The sequence below is a fragment of the Vanellus vanellus genome (genome assembly GCF_965231255.1).
Source record: "Vanellus vanellus genome assembly, chromosome: 15".
Classification (NCBI taxonomy): domain Eukaryota; kingdom Metazoa; phylum Chordata; class Aves; order Charadriiformes; family Charadriidae; genus Vanellus; species Vanellus vanellus.
Window position 1 is genome coordinate 9,571,480 of NC_138920.1, and position 23,937 is coordinate 9,595,416.

At 43.2% G+C, this 23,937-nt stretch overlaps 1 protein-coding gene across 1 annotated transcript; it reads right to left on the bottom strand.

Moving 5' to 3' along the window:
* Positions 1-1,207: 1,207 nt before the first annotated feature.
* On the bottom strand, positions 1,208-23,609 carry LOC309678003 (plasmanylethanolamine desaturase 1-like; the record flags this gene model as incomplete). The annotated part of the gene is made up of 6 exons (XM_082490915.1): positions 1,208-2,414; positions 5,606-5,818; positions 6,472-6,616; positions 8,147-8,238; positions 19,501-19,620; positions 23,357-23,609. 6 exons carry the CDS (start codon positions 23,607-23,609, stop codon positions 2,293-2,295), a joined length of 945 nt encoding a protein of 314 aa, XP_082347041.1. The 3' UTR covers positions 1,208-2,292.
* Between the last annotated feature and the right edge of the window lie 328 nt (positions 23,610-23,937).

The following is a 23,937-nucleotide window of genomic DNA, read 5'->3' on the forward strand; positions in this document are numbered from 1 at the left end:
TTCCACAATAGCAGAAATTACCTTTCTTCCCACCTAACTTTATAGTCACATCTATTTCTTAACATAAAGCTGACCAGTCAGTGCCTGGAAATTAAAACAAGTAGAGATAAAACTACTTCCAGGAACAACATCGAGCCAACAGGTTTGACCCAGAATCACTCCTCTTCAACACACAGATCTGGGACAAGCAGGCAATAATTAACAAAGAACCTGCCAGCTTGCAACAATCTTCCCTAACCAAGCCTGCAACCTCCTGGCTGCTTCCCCCAGTGCTCTGTGTAATTATACGTGGTGTGATCTTACTGCCTTCTTTGCCAAGGCTTTTGATGGCATGAGTGGGAGAAAAAGGGGCAAACCTGCTCTTTTCACCAAAAATAGTATGAAATCACACACCCATCTTCCACAATAACAGCATTAAATAAGTATTCCTCCCTCTTCCTCCAATTTCAACTAAATACATTTTGAGACTCCTACTATAGTGGAAGTATTCTTTACTGTCACAGCTACACAGAGACCTGACATTGACTGTGACAACTGGAATAGGCCATAGTTTCATGTAATAGTATAAAGTTCTCCAAGGGTCTGAAACATTTAAACACATTAAATATTTCATAACCAAGGTACCAACTGTGATTTTCATCTGCAGAACGCAGCTCAGACATCTCTGCATTCAGCAGTTTTCACCGGAGGAGAGCTGCCAAGTGCCAACTGTTTCAGAAGTTGTGGTCCATCATATCCAAAGAAGTTGAGAACAAGGTCAGTCTAAACCTATGACTCAAAACCACCTTACCATGGTCTTCAGGAGAAGACAGTTAGGATTCAACACAATTTACAAGTAGGGAAGGGAAAATAGTCTTAGATTTGACCATCAGTAAGCTTCCATTTAGGAAAGAATTAAACAAGATCCAAATCACATTGACTTGATAAAGTGCCTGTTGGATGTTCTTAGGGAAACTTCACTCCTCCCAGGCGAGCAGAGTTACTCCTTAGCATCCAAAGCAGAACTACTTGCACTTCTTGAAAGGTGTTGAAGTCTGGCATAATATAGCATCAAGCTGAAACTGTAACAATTGATCACTTCAACCTAAACAAAGGCTTAAGAGGCTGCAACGTGTTTCAGGTGGTTGGAATATCATGAATCATTTTGCAGCCAGTGATCAAGTTCTTGGACTAAGTGCTGATAATGCATGAAGGAAGAACAGCAACAAGACTTAACAAACGTGATTAGTATTATCCAACTGCTTTGTTATAAATATATTATATACATTCAAACATCACATTAAAATATTATTCCATTACACCAGAAGAGATTAAGGCTTTATATTATTTACAGAAACAAGCAAGCACCTTAAAAAAAAAAAAGAACAAAACACCAGTCATTGACATTTCCCTTCTAACATTACAAGTTTGATACCTTGAGCTCTTGAATACAGCTATTTGCAATGTGCCCAGTGCTAGAACTATTTTAAACATTTATTGTCAGGGTAGGAAACACTTAATAGAAGACTCATCAGTGAGCACTCCACATGAACAAACGCGAGCATGCGTTGTACTGGGTGCCCTCCCTCTCCTCAGAGCCTTGTTAAACTGAAGGCTTATGCAGAAACGGTTTGCTCAATTCCACATACAGAGTAGAACAATTTTATATTAAGGGAAGCTGAAGACACTTGAGGATTCATGGCCCACCGGTGGAGCGGGATTCTCGAAGTCTGTTCCATATTACATCAGTTAGATTTAACATGATAGCAAAGATAGATCTGTAAATTTATCAATCACTAGGTGCATTGAACAGTCATGATTTTATAGGTTTCCATTACTCTGACACACTGTTTTCATGCAGTGCATTTGCACTCAAACATGAAGTGACAAACTGTTGTCACCATTCTCCCTATAGGTCTTAGGCAACAAGCTATTTTTGAAGTGTTAAATAATGTTGATACAACACATGTTTACTACGCCACCATGTACCAATGGAGTGACTGTCCTGCCTTCTTGCTTGCCTGATAGCCTTCTGAGATACAGTGATGAAGTATTTTCTAAGATGTAAGCAGACATGGCTAAACAAAAAGGTGCTCAGTAAGAGTAATCATCTTCATTTCAAGTATTGTTTTAAGAATTAGTTCTTTTCATTACAGTCTGTGTTAGCACTTTTTAGTTTGTGCTTTAGAGTCTGTTATTTCTTTGCAGGTCTTGAATTTGGCTTATGGCTTTTTCTTTTTTTTTTTTTTTTTTTTTAAAAAAAAAAAAAACAACATTGGCAACAAGTTAAGGATTGCAGAAGGCTGGCAAAAGTTATTTAATTTTCTGAGCCCATTTCATGTCATCTGCTCTTGGCTTCTCTCCAGTGACTCCTTGGATTATGTTCTCCAAACACCTCCAGAATCTTATCTTCTCTAATGGATAGTTCAGCCAACCTAGGTGATTGCAAAGGAAAAAAATGATTAGTTTGTCATCCAAAGTTCAATGTCTTGCAATGTTTATTTAATAACATTCTTTAAATTAATCACAAGGTAAATACAAGGGGAATTCAGAGATGAACTACTCTATGGCCATCGCAAAGCTATCAGAAGAGGGACCATCATGTTGAATGACTTGTGTTCGAAGCAAGACGTGTCTTAGTAGCACCTCAGATTTAGTACTGAAATTTAAGCAAACAAACAAAACCACCAACCCAACAATTTCAGCTATTTTCCCCATCACAACAGCCAGCTTGGCTTTTCTTTGTGTTTCTCATTCATAGAATGGTTAGAGTTGGAAGAGACCTTAAAGATCATCTAGTTCCAACGCCTACCTAGTTCATTAGGTAGTACAGCAAGAAAGTAAATACACACAACATGGCTTCGAACTTCAAATACATTATCAACGCCACAATTTCTAGAAAAAAAAATAAAAAAAATAAAAATCAAGATTTCTATTTGGTACCTAAACACCGCTAACTAAGGTTTGGCAAGCTCAACAAAGTTTTTTCTTAAATAAAGCCTCAAGTTTACATAGTTCCAACACCAGTTTTCATTTGTAAGGTACTTAAATGTATTATGCTCTCCCTCGGCAAAATTAAAGTTTGCATACCTGATTGCTAATGAAGCCTGTGATGGGGAAATCTTGTACCAACTATGCTGCATTTAACAGTAGCTGACGTTGGACACTTCCTACATTAAAAGGGCAGCACCGCCAGCAGCACACTGCCAAAGCTGTGAAACTTGGCCAGCAGGGTACTTCTGCATCCAAGTAATCAGAAAGGCTGTAACAGGTTGATATGGGACAGGCTTTTACCATTTTATGTAAAAATGGCAGTAAGCGCCATCATGTTCTGCATGCAACAGGAGTTTAATGCATCTTTCCTAGCCTACAGATACAGGGTATTTCGAATGCCTTGCAGAATTGTTGCACTGTACATTGTTAGGCTGGAACTCATACAAGCTTAAGAGGCCTCACCCTGAATTCAGACGGACTTTGTGTCTCACTTTTAGGATATTAATTAGTACATTAACTTGATTTTCTGTTACTATATTTTGATGCCAAGCTAACTACATATAATTAACAGGAGAGTGCACGAAGGGGCCATTTCACAGGGTTTTATTACAATGTTTTATATAGTAACCTTAAGCTTCTGTCTTATTAAACATCGTAAAACTAAGAAAATCAAAAGAAATTAGCACCGGGAAACGTTATTTCCCTGCAGAAGTTTTCCTGTAACCAGGAAGAGATGGATGTACACAGAGTAATGTTAGTTATCCCACACTTACAGTACTGATCTGTAAGCACACATATTATATTTCACTCCATGTACCTTTCTGGAAAAGGGAAAAAAGCATAAGAAAAGAAAACCAAAGGAGAGGCAGGAATGAAGAAGTTGTTACCACAACAGGAACAGTGAGCTAGCAGCAGCGGTTCACGTTAGAGGAAAGAGCTAAAATGCAGAGTAGCACGAGCAAGACTGGAACAGGGGAAAGCTGCTGCAGAGCCAGCTCTGCCGGGTGCGAGTACCATCCCCACAGCCGTGACAGTCGGCAGAAGGAAAACAACTGTCCTTGCTGGTAATGTCTTAGACTACGGGTACAGCCATTATGGGACAGAAACACTAAAACGCAGAGAACGTTCAGGATATTCACTGCTGAAGAATATCATACTTCTGGAGAGCTAGAATGTTCCTAATCAGACACAACTACAGGTTTAACAATTTATTGAGACAGACGCTGTTTTCAGCCGCCTTCTGCAGTTGGCCATGACCTTTCCTAGCTCTCCTGCGATCCTGCAGTTCCACTCAACTCACCGTATACTGACACCCTTTAGGAAGTCAGCCCATGCAATTCTCATTAACACAGCCATCACCCCTCAAGGAATGGACGACCCCTTCCTGGTGTCTAAAAACAGCAGTCAGTGCAAAAGCTTTAATAGTGGGAGTGCCAGAAAGCTCTGTTATCCGATACCTTCCCTGGCAATGATACAGTGGCAGACCTTTACATACACAGGTCAGCTCTGAAACCAAGAGCTTTTTGGCATTGGCTATCTACTTTTAAGTCACTAACAAAGGCATTACAATAACTAATCCTATTCTACCCAGAAAAGGCCCCTTTTAAACAGTGCAATGATTGCATATTTCTGTCCTCCTCCTCACTTCTACCCTAGAAGAAAAAGAATTAGGGCTGCAGAAACACTTTGCTCCACTGGAAAATCCAAGTATACAATCTATCATGCTGTGTTATGTCAGACTAGTACGGTATGAACACTTACAGAAAGCATGGAGTGAACAGAAGCACACATTCTTTTTTTAACGAGAAAAAAAAAAAAAAGCAACTAGCCCAAGATTGCTAACAATGGTCGTGCTTAAACTTTCAGGACACAGTAGGACTGAAAAAAGCTCTTAGGGTGGCAAGATTTTTGCTCTCATCTGTCAAGTCAGGCTTATTAATTGTACTGTGTTTTTACATGGCATTCTGGTCATAAGAACTAGATTTGTGTCTTGGCAGAGATTTCAAAACCAATATAAACTGTCTGTCAGAGCCAATGACAGAATGAAGCAGCAGAGTGGTTTATTTCCAGCTGTCTAATTAACTTGATAACTTATTCAGGATTGTGCAACACTGATGATTGTGTATACCCACCTGTACAGTGGGCCTAAAATTGAATATAGATACAAGAGGAACCTAAAGCCAGTTTTCTGCAAGCCTGTCCACTCTCCTGCCCCAAAACAGAATGAATGTATGCTGAAAATCTAGAAGCCTTGCTTTAGAAATGAGCATTCAAGGTAAGTTGCACTTGCAGATTATATGCTCTTTTGAAGGAATAGCAGCTTTAAAACTTTAATGAAAAAAATCAATTACTAGCACAAGATTACCAGGAAATCATGCAATCGGATCTCAGTACCACTGACTACCCTGTCAGGCTGAAAGTTATCTTTTAATCAATGACAGATCTTCCCCCCACATTTTCTATGCAACAAAGTCAACTATAGTTTTGCCATGAACTTGTGCAGCTAAGAGCACAGTTAACTTCACTGTGACATTTTCTAGTTATTTAATAGGCTGTCACTAAATTACATCTTGCCAGGCGAATTGCACTAGACTACCAAAGAGAGCTTGCAGTATGAACCAGATGGCAGTACCAGTTGTAATGCAGAAGTACGTCTCGTGTGGAGACACATGATGGATCCTGTGATGCTTCCGTGGCAGGATAACATGCCAGTCCTGTAGAAATATGACCCAGCGTGGAAGACCAAAGTACGTGTGAGACCACTTGTGAATCTGGTTCGTCATGGTTATGAAGATGATAAGGGCAAAGACATAACACTCCCAAGGACATGTTTCGTATAATGCCTCTGCAAAACAAGATGTGTATCTTTAAATACCATTTAGGAAAAGGTAGATTTCTACTAGGAAAATGATGTCTTGCCCACAGAGCTGCCTGGTGCTGCGGGAACTAACGAAGGCCTCAACGAAGCTGCTTTGGCCAAAGTGTCATGAGAACCAGCAAGCCATAAGCAATTCCAGAACGTCACAAGACAGGCTGGTAAGTGCCAATGCCTGTCAACTCACCATAAACAGGAAGATAAACTCTGAGTTTATCATCCATAAAATTAATCCTTTAATTCTTGCACTTCTAGTTTGCAAATAAAGTACATCTACACAGATATGAAACATTTTATACACTTTAGAACAATGAGTTTCCCTATATGCACACAGTTTGATCCCTCTTATGAAAAGAGTATTTACTGTAACTTCTAATGCTTCCTTGCAAGACTCTTCAGTCACAGATTCTCTGTTGAGCTGGAGAATCTAGCTGTCCCACCTTCTGGTCGCCCCACCTTCAAGGAAAAAGAAGCTTCCCTCCCTCCTCCCAAGAGCATCACGCTTCCAACACCTATTACTTGTCATCTCGCATTCATTGATTTCTCCTAGCTTCACACAGACAGAGGTTCTTTAAATATGAACAAAAATGCTAAATCCACATAAGTCAGAAGTAACAGCTTACCCGGGGAAAAAGAAACAAATTTGTATGCCATGTTTGCCAACGGGACTAGCGTCATAAAGCAGTTGTCTCCATTGGTCTCTATAAAATCATGTCTGGTAATTGCTGTGGGGTCAATATGATGTTCTCTAAAAGGTCTGATGAAAGCCTGAAAAAAGAAATTGATAAGTATAATGGCTTAGTAACAATTTTGGAAAGAAAAACATAAAAACCCAAAAAACATTGCATGCATTCAAATTTGATGACTGAGTTTTAAGAAAGTTCCACAGTACAAAGCATGTAAGCAGGACTCAAGCTTTTGTGACAACACTTCAGATAATTTGATTTACATTTGCAAAGCAACTCAGTGCCCAAACTCAAATGCAGTTTTTGATTACTTTTCAATTTTTTTATTCTTAGTTTTCACTTAGGACCTTCAGTCTCTAGGTCCCAAAACCAAAGCATCAGCATCCTAACTTCACAGACAACACAAGCCTGTGGAAATCACAAATACAAGTCACTTGCTAAGCAGCATAAAAAAAAAAAAAAAAAGGAAAATTCAGCCTAATATTTTGCATTGACAGCATTAACAGACTAAACGCAAGTTAAATTACATAGACAAACCAATGTAAGTCAAACAGACTACACCAAAGTCTCCTCTAGGAGAAGAAATCACATTGGAATACACAATTCCAGAGGAGACAGAGGAAATCTGATAGGTAATATTGGGACAGTAAAACAAGAAAACTTATTTGCCTTTAACACATACATCACGTACAGCCTATGCAAAGGTGTTCTTATCAGTCTTGTTTATTTGGTGTGTAGTTTCCTGCAGTGCCTGCCCCCCCCTTTTTTTTTTTTTTAACTATGGTCCACAGATACAGGGTTTCAAGGACTACTAAGTTTATTCAAGGTGAACAAAAATAAGCCTAAACCCAAGTGTCTTAATTCTGCTGGTTTAGTTCATGTAATTCTGGATAATTACAAGGAATATCCAATATACTTTTCTTTTTTTTTAAATAGAGATCCTTCTAATATTGCACTGTGAAGAATAAGCAACAGTAGCTATGAAGAAGTTTATTTTAAAAACAGATTACCACTGATTATGGAAGTCAGTAAACCTTCCACTAAGCATCTGGCATTTGTAGCAACAGATTTATAATACATCTCAAATCTAAATCTTCAGTCATCACCATTCTAATACTACTACATTTACAACAGGGGCCAGTAGCACAGAGAACTGGAAAGATTTCTTAGTGCAGCCTCTTCATGTTTTACAACACAGCTTTTAGACAGCTTAGCTACAGGAACAATTCTCCACATCTGTGTATATTGGCTTTTTGGAAGATCTGCAAAAGTCTAGCCAGGTTTCTACGCTCGTCACAGGCCATTCCCACAGTACCTTGGGAAGGTCTGTGAACACCGGTATTGCAAAACAGCGTGCAAACCTTTAAAAAGTGATAAAATGGAACAGTGTCACCTTGCACATGACACCTAGGCCAAGTGTAAACATGGCACTTCACCAGCAATAATATACCGTGCCATTTAGCGGAGGAGGGTTCTGGGGGCGGGGGAGGTGGTTACATTGGCTGCAGGAAAGGTACAGCCTATATACACTGCCCAACACAGCTGGGAATACTGGAAGTGTTTCAGAAACTATTTCATAATTGTTTCAAGCTTAAGGATAAGAATCTCAAACCTTTCCAACTATGGGTAGCTCCACGGATCCCCAGGTGTCTGCTCCCCAGTGAAATAGTCCTGATAGAAAGTCAGCCGTAATAACTCCTGCAACTTGAACGAGGAGAGAGACAGTTAGATATACACAAGAATTTTTACTGACATTTTATACTTGTTTTGCAAGGTTACTTGTTTAACTACCTCTAACTTAGATATTTACAACCACATGAGATCTACCCAATCTGAATAAACAAAGCCAGGCAACTAGGAGTAAGGGGTTAACAAGACACCATTTAGATGGTTACAATCTTCATTAAATCTATGGATTTTGTGTTTAATCCATCTTCTACAGAAGAGCTTGACAAATCTTCACAATTGCTGGTATGGAAAATACTAAGAAGTTAGAACTGAGTCACTTAGATCTGCGTACTCTTTTCTTCAGTAGCGTTTAAGAGATTACTTGGCTATGAAATAGCTGTTAAAGCCATCCCAACAGATAATACTGTATCTGCAGACCCTTCCTCTTCTCCCTTGGTACCTTATGCCTGTAAACAAGCAGCACTGAACTCCAATGACTGCAGATAAGCACTAATTATTGTGCCCAGGAGTGGCTTGTTAATAATATTTACAAAATAAGATTGGAACATCAAACAACTTTAAGACTATGGCACCTGCAAAGCTATAGGCAAGGCCCCAGAAACCACCCTAATGATTCCCTGTAAGGGACGCTGTACACTTGTATTTGCATACAAAGTTAGATACACCCCTAACAGAGGTTCTTGTTGCAACAAGTGAAAAGATTTTTCTAGCTGCCAACCACAATAACTTTAAAACTGAGGCCAAGTAAAGGTGATTTTCAGTTCTTGCACGTAAAGTCCTATTTCTGCCATCATGTTCTGGATAATCTGCCTATCCAATTTCCTGGGTCATCCTGACACGTAAAAGTAAGGACACAAGAGATGCTATTTGATCAGAACAGCTGTATATTTTCCAGTTAGTCATAGATCTCTGAGCTGGTGTTTAACAGACATCTATCTTTCTTCTCCTGCAGAAGCTGTCCTGCTCCCAGGTTCCCAATGCCTTTAGCAATGAAGTCTCCAGCACAGTTGGAGATGCTCTCCTGCATGAGCTCTACTGCCAGGTTCTTCATGCTTTTGAGGAAGAAAATTCACAGAAGACTGCAGAAGTTCCCTTGTTTTTAAAGGGAAGCTGGGGGAATACAGCATAGCAACATGGATATAGCAACACAGCAAAGAATGAGACACTGACACGGGACGTCTACACTTGGGAGATTTAGGACAGTCAGATCCTGCCCTTTAAAGAACAGAAATCAAGAGGTACCAGTTTGAGCCCGCACATCTTGCTCTGAGCAGGTTTCAAGAGAGATTAACCAGGTCTGGATGGAGTCTAAATTTGCTGAAGGGTGAACCAGAATGAGAACTTTTTCACTGCTGTGCCATCCCTTCAGGTTAATATAAATATCAAAGATCTTTCTGTTCAGTGATTCTGAGACTGACCACCCGGTGAACGAGTACACAAGCGTGCTTGGTGATTCTCTGCAGAGCCAGCGTTCAAGCTCTGAAAGAGGAGGCAGCACACACTCCTTACCTGCAGGTCGGGTTAAAAGAATTCGGCAGAAGCACACGCAGATTTCAAAATCGCTACTGCATACTGGGCAAATACCATATACCCAGGAACTGAGTTTTATCTCAGTGCAAATCCCTCAATTATATACAAAGTTCATGCCAATTAAAGCACTATATACTGACCTCACAGTCTATCGTTAATGAGCCACAGCAACAGAAATACAAAGATTACATGTTCAAAATGTATGTTTCAAAGCAACTCACTTAGCAATTCCCCACTCTCATTTGGTGCTCAGAGTACAAGGCACAGTCACTTACTATTGGCATGTCTGGCAGCTCTCAGAGAAGGCTGTGAGTCCACAGAAACCACAGAAGTAGTCCCAGGGCCAGGTCAGAGTGGCCAGAACACAGTTCTTTAATTATCCCCACTGATATTTACAAAAACTGGGTTGTTTACGGAAGTCACTCATTGTAACACAGTCTTTGCACCAGAAACAGCAGAGAGTTGCAAAACCAGAGGTGATGGAGGAAATTTCTGGTTTGCCTTGCCTGCCTCGCCAGCTCTTCTTCAGGTGTCTGCGAAGCCAGGAGAATTCCTGGCTTTCTCCTCCACTAGCCAGCATTCGTTTCTCTATGTGTCTGAAGACTTTCTTCAGGCACAGCTTCTCATTTACAGTATCGAGGGGGTCTGTGACGGGCAGGTACCCCTCTGCCTGCTCAGATGTTAGGCAAGACAATTCCAACTCACTTGTAATCCAACCCAAAAGTTGAAATTGCCAGTATACTGGTTCATCTTGCTTTGACTCCAAGGCATCCTCTTACTCCTCCCTCTCTCACAGAAACTCAAAGCGATCCGAGATATGCCAGGAAACAAAACAATGGATGTGCATCTTTCCCTGCAAATCACGCAACTTTTATTTACCCTGGTCACGATCTGGACTTTGCCTGATTTGCTACTCCAATCAGGATGCTCAGGTCAGCTGCCTTGAGAGTCCAGTTTAATGAAGTTCTTGTAACATTAGCAGGATTGCTAAAGAGCAGCTATTTTTTAGAAGATGAAAGAGGACTGGGTTGTGCTGTTACTATTGATCAAATGCTCTTCAACTCCAGGGCACAGTGGTTACCTACAGCACATTTCAGATATACTGCTCCTCGTGGTTACCTTTTGCTTAGCTGATCCCTCACCTCTGCAGTCCTTCCCCTTGCCTTTCATTTTCAAAAAGGGAGAAGAAACAACATCATGATTACGGTGGCACCTACTACTCCAGAAGGCTTTCTTTTCGTATTATAAATCAATCCCCACTGCTGAATCTGTTACGTAGTTGGCCCAAACTCTGATATACAGCAGGAGATACTTTATCCTTTATGTATCACCTTATTGTACTGAAGACAGCCTATTTTTAATAAGCAGTAAATTCTGTACACTTGTTTTTGTTTCAGACCGCGCACATAAGCTACAGCGAGACAGGGTGGAGCACAATGGCTTTTAGATCTGCACCCAGCAGCTGAAAGAGCAAAACAGCCTTGATTCAGGAGGAAGATATCCAAACAACACTTCACTTTGCAACAACTAAAATACCATTCTTGCTGAGGTAATCACCCTATTAACCCACATCGCCTCTAGCACACCGCATTATCAGAGCTTGAAAGAACAGCGGGAAGAACAACAAAAATAGAGGCAAAACACTGACAGTTCAATAGATATTTCACATGTTACTTTGATGTCAGCTGGTGGAAAGCTAAGAGGAAAGAATGAAGGACGCCTGAAGCAGTGCATTATACTAAGGCAATCTGAAAAAAAACTAACCACCAGAAACTGTATTTCAGCCGTATTACAGAAGTGCTTACTCACTCTTCAGCAGTTGTGTATGATGAGTTGTAATAAGAGAACTGTACCAAGGGTTATATATGACCAGCATCGTAACGCTTGGTTTGCATCCTGTCTCCAGACTCAGAAGGCACAGACGGCAATGAACTGAGCTCTATAGTCTCATACACCCAGCACTGTCTTTAGTTAAAATGGAAAAACCAAGACCGCTGCTTCTCTAAGGTGGTATAAGATTTTGATGCTCTGTCATCAGGATTCACAGCCCTGAACATGAATTAAGAGTTAATCAAAGTCAGAAAAAGCAGGATACCCACAGCATAGATATATGTGAACTGCAAACAGTGAAGCATTAGAAGCAAGATCAGTAAAATGTTAGAGAAATACTGTTTTATACCCATTAGTTTTACTCCAGCCTGCTGAGCGGTGGGATGGAGGATCAGCCCGTCTATGGCTCATAACTGGGGAGGAAGTGAGTACTCGGAAAACACAGGAGGAGAGTAGGAAGCCACAGTAGTTAAGAAGTGAGCTGCAGAACTTGCTCAAAACACCAGAATTTCTTTGTTTTGGAAGCAGACTGCTGAACCAGGAGAAAAGAAAAAGGCCTAGCATACAGGGAGACCAAAGGTGAACTTTAACCAGTAGCAACTGTTTTAAAATAAGCGAGCACACGAGTGACACACACATTTGCTAGAATGGCTGGTCTTTTCCAGCCACCCCGTACTTGTGATCCTCTACACTGGCACGTCCACAGGCACAGCAGCACCCTGGGACACTGCTGAGGAAGCGAGTGCCTCTCGCCTGCATCAGGGGATGTGCCACAGCACAACTGCTGGCACTCAGACAGCCAAGTCACCCGCCGGGCAGTGGGTGGCAGGGCTGGAATCGCAACAGCCCCAAACATATAATCAACATAAGATGGCTTTGCTCCCTTCAGAAACCAGATAATATGTAAGGGTTTGTGTCGCAGGAAAGCCCCCACTCCCCCTCTTCCTTGTTTAAATATCAAATTGAGAGATTACAACTTGCAACCCTAACGAAGGGCTTCTCATCTGAGCAAGTCCTATACCACTTTGCGAGCCCTAGCTGCTGCCAGGTGCCAGTGGAAGGAGCTGAATGAGAGAGGGACATCTGAAGTTCAAGGTGTTCCAGAGATAAAACCATTTTGCTCATTTTTGCAAAAAAAAGTACTTCACTGAAATTCCACAGAGCCTGGCTTTGCATATATAGAAGTCTCAAATTATAACCCAGAAGCCTTACAGTAGAGTATAAAGTTTCATATTTACTGTAAAAATCCAGTTAGAGTCTCTGGAAAGGGAAAAAAACCAGCATAAGATGTTGTTAAATAACTTGATGCAATTGTGTAACAGCATTGAGAGGTACAGTCATTTTTAATCAGTGACTATGCGAGCTAGTTCAATGTTAAAGCACTAAAGAGTCGAGGGAGTGGCTAATTCCACAACAGAAAATTTTTTATTTTCTAAAAATCAATATGCCAAAGTAACAGTTGTTTGTTACTTAGATGCCTATAAAAATAAAATGCCTTCATCATCTGCATTCCACATTCGGTGGCTTTCAGTACAGAGAAGGTAGAGGTTTGATGCTGTGGCATATTATGAGGCTAAGAAAGTAATCCCTGAACATTTCAACAAGTACAAAGTGTAGCAGCTTAAAAGCTAAAAAGAAGAGTTTATCATTTTGGCTATTTAAAGCTGAGAAACATTCAGTCAGAACTGGACCTAACAGTGCAAGTAAGCAGAGAACACGGCTGAACTATGAAATAAAAGAAGGGCTGGGATATCATAGGTATTATTATTATAGATAATAGTTATATTGCATTGTAACTGGGTTTTCAAATAAGCCATGTCTATAACACATGCATTCCGTAGATGGGAAAAGTCTGTCCTAAGTCACACAAGCTTATTTTGCAAGACTGCCATGCTACTCATATAGCGGACCTCTCTTCTCCTTCCCTGTACACTCCAGTTACTCACCGTTATGGGAAAGCCGTATAATCCACCACCTCCCAGCAATGCCGCCCGAGAACATGGCACACACCTAACTGCTGCAGACCTGAGCACCAGCCCCAGGGCAGAAGCCCCAGGACAGCTTGCGACACTGCCAGAAGCTACCAGGAAAAGGAGATCCCCAGGAATCAGGGTACCCTCTCTCCTGGAGTTCAACAGCAGCAGATCTCGAAGCAAATATTCACCTACCAGAAGCATGACCTGGCTAAGAATCACAACCCAATAAACTTAACGATAGAAACACCCAAATTTTATTTTCATGTCTTTAATCTTAGTCTATTAGCACAAAGCAAGCTATGCCTATTATTTCACCAGCTGATAGAGTGCTCGCAAAGCACCCGCCACATTTAAATGACAAAATGCTGACAGCTTTACCTAGGTCTCTAGTTCTTAAACAAAAAGTACCATTGTGTACTTCTTTTCCCCGAAAATGCATTTACTAGAAAAAGCAATTAAGCCATCCCAGAAGAAAGAGATTAAAAGATCAGAGAACAATGGATAATAAATGAAGACCAAGTTTTCCCTCACTAAAAAAAATTAAAAATCCAATAATTTCATTTGTATGACTAACCAAACTAATTCTCCAGTTCCATCCATTTAAAACACCCCCAGGAATCCGGCAGGGTAAGCTCAGCTCCTGGGAGCGCCGGGCAGTTTTGTGCATGCAGGTGGGCACCCAGAGGAGCCCTAAAACCTGGCGCAGGACGTAAGCAGCCACAACGCTGGTTTTGTCCCAGGCCTGCACCCTCTGACCAAAGCACGTCACTGTCACCATTCACTACAACCCACTTCTTCATTAGGGCAACAGTAGGCGCGTTGGTGTTTTGATATGCACGAGGCACTATTCTGAGTGAATCCGGGCCACCGAGACCTCTGCTTCTGAAATCCTCCAGCCAAAGTCCCCTGCAGCTTTAAGAGAGAGCCCCTGAGCTTTCTTTACACACAGAGCTTTCTTTGTCCCAGTTGTCACTGCTGACTTAAAGAGCAATAGCACGTCCCCTGGGCACAGGAGCTGTTCGGGACCAGCTTCCCTCCTCACCATGCAGGCTCAGGCAGGGACGGTCACCTCTCCCCCATCTGGGTCCAGCCTCCATCCGCCTTGCCGGAGATGAGCTGCTGGCATGCTTGAGGAGTTCATCCCCTATCCAAGCTACGTGAAGAACAGATAACCAGCGTCAACACCCCCTGCCCGAGTGCAAACCAGCCATTGTACTCCATAATTCCGCTGTCAAGACCCACAGCCTCCAGGGTCCTTCGGCCCTGGGAAGGTCTGGCGCTCCCAAGTTAGCAAACATATCCCCCTACTGCAAAATGGTCGACAGAAGATGTAACACACATTGTGTTAGCGCAATGCAATTGTGTTTGTGCAATACAAAGTGCAACAAAGTATAGCATCAAAGTTCTGCCTATTTAATCACAACTTGTGGAGTCTCCATTTTTACAAGATGATACAGTTTCGGATGGAAAACACAAGGTTACCTACAGCTACGAAGTAACTGGTACTTACTTCAGGTGGGGTGAGATAGCAGGTGACAAAGATTTGGCTTATTTGGACCAACACTGAAGTAAAGGACAATTTTCCTTTGTTAACTGAGGTTTCCCTGGTGTAACTTCAAGGGCTTTTTAAATCAAAATTTCAAGCGGAAACTCATTTTCATTTTAATGTAATATAAAGTGAAGCGAGGCTGTTACAGTTCTGTCTCTTGCTGTAAAGCAGCAGGACTTTGAAGCGGCGCGTCCCCGTGCGCAGCAGTCCATTTCATAACGCGGTGATGGTCTCTGGAGTGGTTTTACTCCGACGTGTGCCAAAGCTTTCAGCCGTGTAACACACCCATCGCTCGGCTCTGCAGTGCGGCTAACCAAGCGCAGCTCTGCAGAGCTATTCAGGCTTGAAACAAAAAGGTTTCGGGTCTTGATCAGAACAAGTTTCTGTTCTGAAAGTAGGGTAAGCGATTTCTTTCTGCGTGCTCCCTCTGGCTAACCCACATCATCTGCAACAACGAAACACGTACCTCACAGGGGCTTAAAAAAATTAGTTCCCCATCTCTCAAGTCAGCAATGATTAATTGTATCTTGTGTTGTGTCACAAGATGTTTCTAAAGATATCTGTGTTACATGGGGCAGTTCTTATGAATATAAACAGGTTATACCACAAGCTTAACTACATTTTTAAAGACTGCAATAAACAGTATCTATTAAGAACAAACGTGGCTGCACAGAAAAGTCAAATGTCAGAAACACGTCAACCAATTTGGAAAAAAGGTTTTAAAACCCTACAAAAAGACAAAAGAAGAGAGGGAAAAATGAAAACCAGAATCCACGGTACCAAACTTTTTATGTAGATGCTATTAATATATGCTATATATACAGCTCATGTATATTGAATAATATGTTGGACACCACAAACTCACCTGAAGGCGTAAGATCAGGCTCAAAAGCTCTTACATGTTTTGGTGAGGCGTTTCTGCTTATCACACAAGCAATACCTGTGCCAGCCCTGTCCCTGCCACTACTGAGCTTCTGTTACAGCGGCGGAGGCTGTCCCGCTCCTGCCGCACTGCCAGGACAGCGTCCCGCTGCAGTGGGGCCGTTCAGCTCCAGCTGAAAAAGTGGGGGTATGAAACCTCCATCACCCCCAGCCTGCCTAACCAAGGCTGCCCCGAGTTAACCACGTGCATGCAAATAAAACACCAAATTCAAATCTACGTAATTGTCAGCTTGCACGAAAATTTTCATAACTCCTCAGCAGCTGAAGATATTCAGAATAGGGCATGACTGGATTTAACACAGAAACAACAAAATAAATCCACCCTCTGCCCACTCTCTTTTTTCCGTTTCTGTTAGTTTTGTGTTTGGTTTTAGGTTTTCTGTTTGGACGTAGGGGTTTTTTTTGGCCTGGAGGGGAACGTTGATTTTTTTTTTTTTTTTTGACAGTGGGGAGGGGAAAACAGCCTGGAAGACAAGAGACTCACATGCCTCTTCCTCTCCAGCAGGATCATTTCAGTCAGCAGAAAACCACCCAGTTCAAAAGCTATTCTAAACCAGCGCCATAAAGTTCTTGCCTCACAGTTCTGCCCTCACCCCACAGCGCGAGTGCCCACAGGTGATTCAGCGCAGCGAATGACAGTGTGCCACGTGAGCTCATTTCTGAGCAGACTGCCGGCTCACATCACACAAGGAAGTGCTTTCAGACTGCCAGTAAGAGGAGGATCAGACCTTTCTTGTCCTAAAAATTTCTAGATTAAGATATTTACAGTATTACCTATGTTACAATCATGTGTGCTGTTAAAAGGCATGAAAAATGAAGATATAACACAGCCTTTAACTATAGATCTAGGGTTTAGGCTAGGTGAAATGATGCAGAAAGTTCAAACTACTCCCTATTTCTTAAAAGAAAATATATATTTATAAAGAGTACACAGGGGGTCCCAACAAGGCATCTTAATGTACAGGTCTGTGCCACGGATCCAGCCCACCGGATCACTGATCACTTCCAGATTTCCAAAGACCTAATACAAACTCGATCTAGAGCTATGTCTTTATTAGCAGAATGTTTATTTTGTGACCTCAACTCAAAGGTCAATATTCCAATCTAAGCTTCAGGAAAGCTCTCAATGGGAACACATCTGACAGTGTGACTCAGTATTCCCTATCTTACCCATTGTATTGCATGCAGTATTTAGGAATCAGGACATTTATGGAAATGAGTTTCACAAAACTTAATAAAACCTAATCATCACTTTGAATTATAGACATCATTCACACTTAAGCTGGAGAAATAATGTATTGAAGGAAGAGAGCAAAACAAGATAGCATGCAGCACTTATTATTTTATTGCACTCATTTTTCTACACACTATCAGTTATTTCCACACTACTTTATTTACACAGAATCCAGATTTTGCTACTTTAATCATTCACTACTACTTAAATAATATTATCAGTGAATTGGCTGCTTTATCAGTTAGACTGGTAACCAGGATATCAGAGAACTCAAGCTTTTATCAATATTAACTTTGAGATGAAAGCCAGTTGCAAACAGATTGCTCTACAGGTTAACCATCATTACTGATTCTCTCGTCTACATCCATCCTCATCATTATGGAGCAGTTCTCATGCCATGTTCTTCCCTATCCCTCCCAACACCTCCACCTCACCAGCTGAGACTGAAGGCAAGACTTAATTAGGCCAAGTGAACTGGTATGATTCATGGTGGGAGGACACTGCTCTCCCTTAGCCCCAACACAAAGCCAATAACCTTTAAACAGACATCAGGAATTGCCGCTTCCCAGCTTTGGCAAGAATTCATAGCATCTATCATATACCACTGTTTGAATCTGCTGTTGTGGGGTTTGGGGTTTTTTGGAGGGGTTTTGTGGTTTTGGGTTTTTTTGTTTGTTTGTTTGTTTTTTAATCATTAGCAATACACAACAGTGATTATGAACAAGTACCATTCTGTTCTAAAACACACAATACCTCACACAGTTTACAGAAAAGTTACTTTTGTTATAAAGCACAGAAGCCAAACACCTGTAGCTAGCTTGTATGGTGTCCTAATGAATGACACCATTTGTTCTCCTTTCAGTTAACAAGGGAATTCATATAAAAATATGTAAATGTTTATATACACCCAACACGAGGAGTTAATATTGCATTCAATATGCATTGCAAGTACACTAGAAGACTAGTGAAATTCTTAGTTACTATTCTCTTCCCTCCCTTGTCTCATATTAGAAGTTTACCAGAAAGATATGAAAGGTACGCATTGCAGAGCTGACTCTTCTGATTTCTAAATGTAATTCTCTTTCCTTCTCCCACATGTACATGACCATACAGCCACCAGTAATCTTTGGCCCAGATAATGCCAACAGGCTGAGTCGGCCACAGATGACTCCCTGCTTCAGCTCAGCCTGATCCACTGCCCTCTCTTCTGCTTCTTCTCAAGGTTTCTGTGCAACAGCATTTCAGTACTGTTCTAATAACACTAAGCTCCTGTTAACGCTGGTACTTTTGCTCCAAGTGTTAAGCAACATGTTGTTGTACGTTAAGTTGTACACAGGTTTAGGCTTTGAATGATGTAATGAATGTTGAGGAATCTTTTCACACCCAGCTTCTCTTGAGACACGTTTTTCCGTTAGCTAATTCCATGCAATTCCTGATTCTATCAGTAAAGCTGTACAGCGTCAAACTAGAATCCTTTATTAGTTCTCCCTCTCCTTCACTGAAAAGGTGAAATCACGAACTCACACTGCATCTAGACCAGCTAGCTCTGTACTGCCAAGAACCAGCCAACTTAAACACCTCTACACATCTAAGGCAAAGATACGAGACTGAGCTTGTTTGCACAAGCTTCCAATCAAACCAAGTAATAAGAGAACAAGAGTTTATTACCACAAGAAAGCTACAACTCTTCTTATATTGCTGGAAAAAAGTCATCATTCAGGATAAAGGCCAAATTTCACAGCCTGACATAAAAGTATAATACTCCAAAATACTCATTTTTAGTTATCAGTCCCCAGAAATCTAGCTAGTTTGATGCCTGCAACACCTTTTCTAAGATTTTTCTTGGGCTTCTGCTTTCTGAAATGTTCTTGTAAATATTTTCATCAATCCACGTATTTTGTTTCCAACTCTGACAGTCCTGACAGATATTTTCCCCTCTTGATAGTCCTTACATTTGCAATGACTACATAAGAACACCGAACTTAAACAGCTGCATTAAAAACTTCACCTTTGAGATACTGAGAAGCCACTGAAATGAAAGACAGAAAGCAGTTACAATTTTTGCAGATGGTCTCAGTTTCAGAGGCACCACTGCACACGTGCAAATGTCCCTCTCCCTTTCCAAAAGTGAGTCAAGCCTAAAAGATCAGACATTTATTTCAGCATTACAACAGAGAGTCTTTCCTTGTTCATGCCAGTGAACAGTTCCTACTTACATATCCCAACAATAACAGAGGGCGTGTGTTCCAGTCGCAAGTAGAAGAGAAGATTGTAGAAATTGAAACAGATCAGAGAGAAGCATAAGATGACAGAGATCCATTCTTGTAGTCTCTTTCCTGTTGGAAAAAGAGGAAAAAAGCATGTTTTACTTTTATCTGAGAGGACATTTTGAAGTCTGAAATAATACAGACAGACTATTCTACTGCCTGGATGACTCACTCCATTTGTCTGACAGGGAACTGAAACAGAAACTTACTTATCCATGGGAGGTGTGCATATTTTGTTAAATGACATTCCTCTTCCCCGAGCCACTACAAACCCCTTCCCTCTGCCCTTGTCCAAATAACAGGGACAAATCAGACACTATCTCACATTGTCCTAGTTTCCTTTTCCCTGCGGTTGCTGGCATAACGCTCCTCTGCATCACATCTTTTTTCAAATTTGCATTTCATTCAATATTCAGCGTGGCTGAATCTGGGAACAAATTTCTGGCCTCAGATGCCCCATAGTTAAGTCATCTGTAATATTTAAAATCTCAGAGCTTGTACATAAAGCTGTTGTACTAACAGGAAAAAGCATCATCCTGTATTTTGGTGGCCCTAGAATTGCTCTCCTAACATTGCAAGCGTACTTGTTAAGCTTCCTTACTGAACTCTGCAGTCTTGTCTCTGCCTTCCCGCTCCCAGGGAGAAGGCTACGGCCTCTCAGCCATTCTGAGGAGATATGAGACAGAACAAGCAAAGAGAAAGAACTGTGCAAATTCTCTTTTGTACCTTGCCGTACTACTTCGTACCTCTACAGAAAACTCATCTATTGCCTATAAAAAGAGAACAGACAGATCAGAGTGTGGTAACACCTTGAATATTCAGATTAGCAGCAGAAAGTCTGCCCACTAATCACTGCGAGATCCTCACAAGGCACTGATGTTGAGAGCGAGGGAATGCTGAATGCAGGATCTGTATGGATTAAAGCATCAGGAACAGACCTCTAATGCCTAAATCAAAAAAGGAGATCTGAGCTGCCACCTTGGCCCAGAAGGGCCCTGGCTGTAGCCAGCTCTTAACATGCTCAGGACCAAACAGATCAGTCTCACCTATTTTAGGGGCCAGGCAGCACAGCTGGCTCTTGCCTGTGGCTTCCCAGGTCACACATTTCTTTCCAGCATGACAACACAGTCTTGCCTTGTTCACGCCAGTGAACAGTTCCTGCTTACACATCCCAACAATAACAGCAGGCGTGTGTTCCGGTCACAGTCCCTTCCCCACTCCCTTCTGCAGCCTCATACACTTCACACCACCCGAGTTTGAAGCAATGCAACGTGCAGGGGAACAATCAGTAACGACCGCACGCGAGGTGCACATCCTCCCACAGCAGCAGAGGCATACTCCCATGCCTGGCACGCGTTCAGGAGAAGAGCTTCTTTCCTACTAATCCTCTATGTTGACCTACCGTCTGGTCGAATTTCTCCTCCTAAATGCTCAACCAAGTCCTTCTCAACTATACCATTCAATGAAAAGGAAACTAGAAACATCAAAGGAGGATCAGTATTATCTCCAATGTGCCTACAACGCAATATTTTAAAGAAGTGTGAACAAAGACTTTTACAGTTCAAAGTTTTGTTCTAGAAATGCCATGAGTACATAAATTAACATCTTCTGCAGTAGCAGAGAAGAAAATCGTAAAATTAAATTAAGACACAAGAACAAGCATATTTCAAGACAGCATCAGGTCACAATGTGGGAGATTCTATAAAGAGATCCCTGGAGTAATGAAAGTAAGAGTTAATTAACACTCGCTTCCTGCATAAGAAAACCACACCCTGAATAGAGGGCCTAAGTGGGTAAATCCTCACGGAACAATTAGCAGACTGCGGGAAACACTAGGCTCCTTACTAGGAAGTCCCATGAGTTCAACCTATGCAACCAGCGCTGTACTCTGAACACTGATATCTCTGGACAGCCGTCTTGGAATCCCTGAGTCCAGAAATGCAGCCCCAGCTCTGGACAGACCAGGAAATCAATCGAAGTCAGCGGAGTCAGCACCAATAACTTGTGTTTAAAGAGCACTCAAACTTAAAAAGTATGTTCCACATGAAGGAAAAAAGTGCCAAAGCCCCACAGTATACTCTTAAAGAAACCATGGAAATACTCCAGGATCATATTCACTCTATGTAATTATATGTAATCCCTGTTCTTAAGAATTCAGTAGCTCAGTATCACATGCTTCCACCCTAACACATATTCTGACGTTGTTCACGTAAGTTTTTTATGTAATGACAGAAAAAAAATTGCATATCTAAATATATTATCACAGGTGACTGCTGATAAATATCACTATATCTATACTACTTTACAGACTTCCCAGGACCTTCTGTCTACAGCTAAAGATAAGGGTAGCACGTGATTTGTGAAGGAAAATCCTTTCCTTATGAGCAAGAGCACAGTGCAATAGTAAAGTTATTGACTGCTTTTCTGTAAAGCACAGGAATCAGTCACTGCCTGGATCAGAACCGCCTGTCTCAACCAGCTGAAAGGCATCGCACACCACCTTCTCTCAAGGCAAGGAAGAGGTGACCAATACAAGCTGAAACGGGCAGACTTGCCCTGAACAGTCCAGAAAACTGACAAATTAATGAATACCTTTGTTTTCGTATCATTACTTGGCTCTGTGCAAGCAAGAACACCTGCTTTACCAGTAATTGCCTTGAATGTGCAAGCTAAGCTGTTCAGCTGACCTGCTGGAAACCGCAAGATGCTGAAAACACATCTTCCCTTTCTTAACCCTTCACCTGCAAATGAATTCCTTGGGAATGGCAAGAATACCTAGCATTGCTCACACTGTGAGCCAAAAACAAACGACATGTTTTATTACAAGGAGTTTACAGTTATTTCCACAGCATAAACGAATAGCTGGTCACTTTATTGAGCTCTGACAAACAGCAGGCTTAAGGAAGACAAGACCAAAACAAAAATCCAAACATCCCTCTGCCACTTTCTGAGGTGCCAGGACTGGGCATCTCAGAGTAGCTCATTGAATAAATACTCTGAAGCAAGAGCTTCTGTTGTTACCTTGCTTAGAACCAAATTTGTACACCTGGATTTGGATGGGAAGGTTAACTTTTTGTGTGATTGTTATTAAAGGGAAGAGGATTCTGGGCAGGTTCCAGTTTGAAAACCTCCACCCCAGCAGCCATAGCATGGGCCCACAGTTGAGACACCAACTCCAGCCCCATACTGGCACTTTTTCATAAGCTGACCATGTAATCCTATAACGCCTCCCTTAACCTCTCAAAACTGTGCTTTAAAAGCAGTGTGCCACAGACACTCATCAAACCTCAGTTTTTTGTCGAGAAGCGCCAAACGCACAGCAGGACCGGAGCCCGGCACGGCTGGACGGCCGCACAGCGCACACAGCCAGCGGAAGCCATTGGCGTGACAAACCACCCCCGAGACACCGGGAGCCCGCACAAGGGCCCTCCACGGCAGCAGGAACGCAGCGACCCGCCCAAGCCACGGTCTCAGACCGGCTTTAACCAGCCACGTTCGGCCCTGCCCCGGCCGAGGCGAGGGCGGGCGGCAGACGGACGCGGGGCCGACAGCGTGCGGCACCCCCCCGCCGGCAGCCCCGGGGCCGCCTCGCCCGGCGCCCGGCAGGGCCCGGCCCCGACAGGGCCCGGCCCGGCGCCCTTCACTCCTCCGGAGCTCCCTGAAACCGCGCCGGGAGGGGCCGCGCTGCCTCAGGGCGGCCGCTGCGGGGGGGGGAGGGGGGAAGAGACGAGGGGAGCAGGGCCCTGAGGGGAGCCGGCCACCCCCTGAGGTGAATCACCCGCCCGCCTGACCCCGCCGCCCTCACCTGGAGAGTAGAGCTCTGCCAGCTCGCGGGCCCCGGCGTGCTGCGCGCCCCACCGCCGGCTGCCGCCCTCGGGCTCTTCCGCGGCCTCCGCCTGCGGCGCCACCGCCTCCGCCCGGCGCGGGACGTTCTCGGCGCCGCCGCTCGACATGGCCCGGCCCCGCGGCTCCTCCTCCTCGAGGCCGGCGGGCGGCGGCGAGAGGCGCCCAGGCCCCGGCGAGGCGCCCGGCGCCAGCGCTGCGGCCCGCGGCAGCATCGGGAAATGGGGCCGCGCCGCGGCGCTGCGGCGGTGGAGGGGGGGGGCGGAGGGGGGGGGGGCGGGCGCGACTGGCCACACCCCTGGCACCGCCTCTCGCCGCGCTGCCGCCGGGCCAATGAGCAGCGCCGCCCGGCGTGGCGCAGCCAATGGCATGGCGGCAGGGTCGGCGGCGCATCCGGAGGCGCCGAAGCGGGCGGCGGCGCTGGTAGGGCGCGGGGCGGGCGCGGCGCCCTCCGCTGCCGGTGCCGGTACCGGTACCGGTACCGCGGGGTGGGCGGGTCCCGACAGCGTGTCCCCACCCCCCACCCCGCACCGCCCCCTCCAG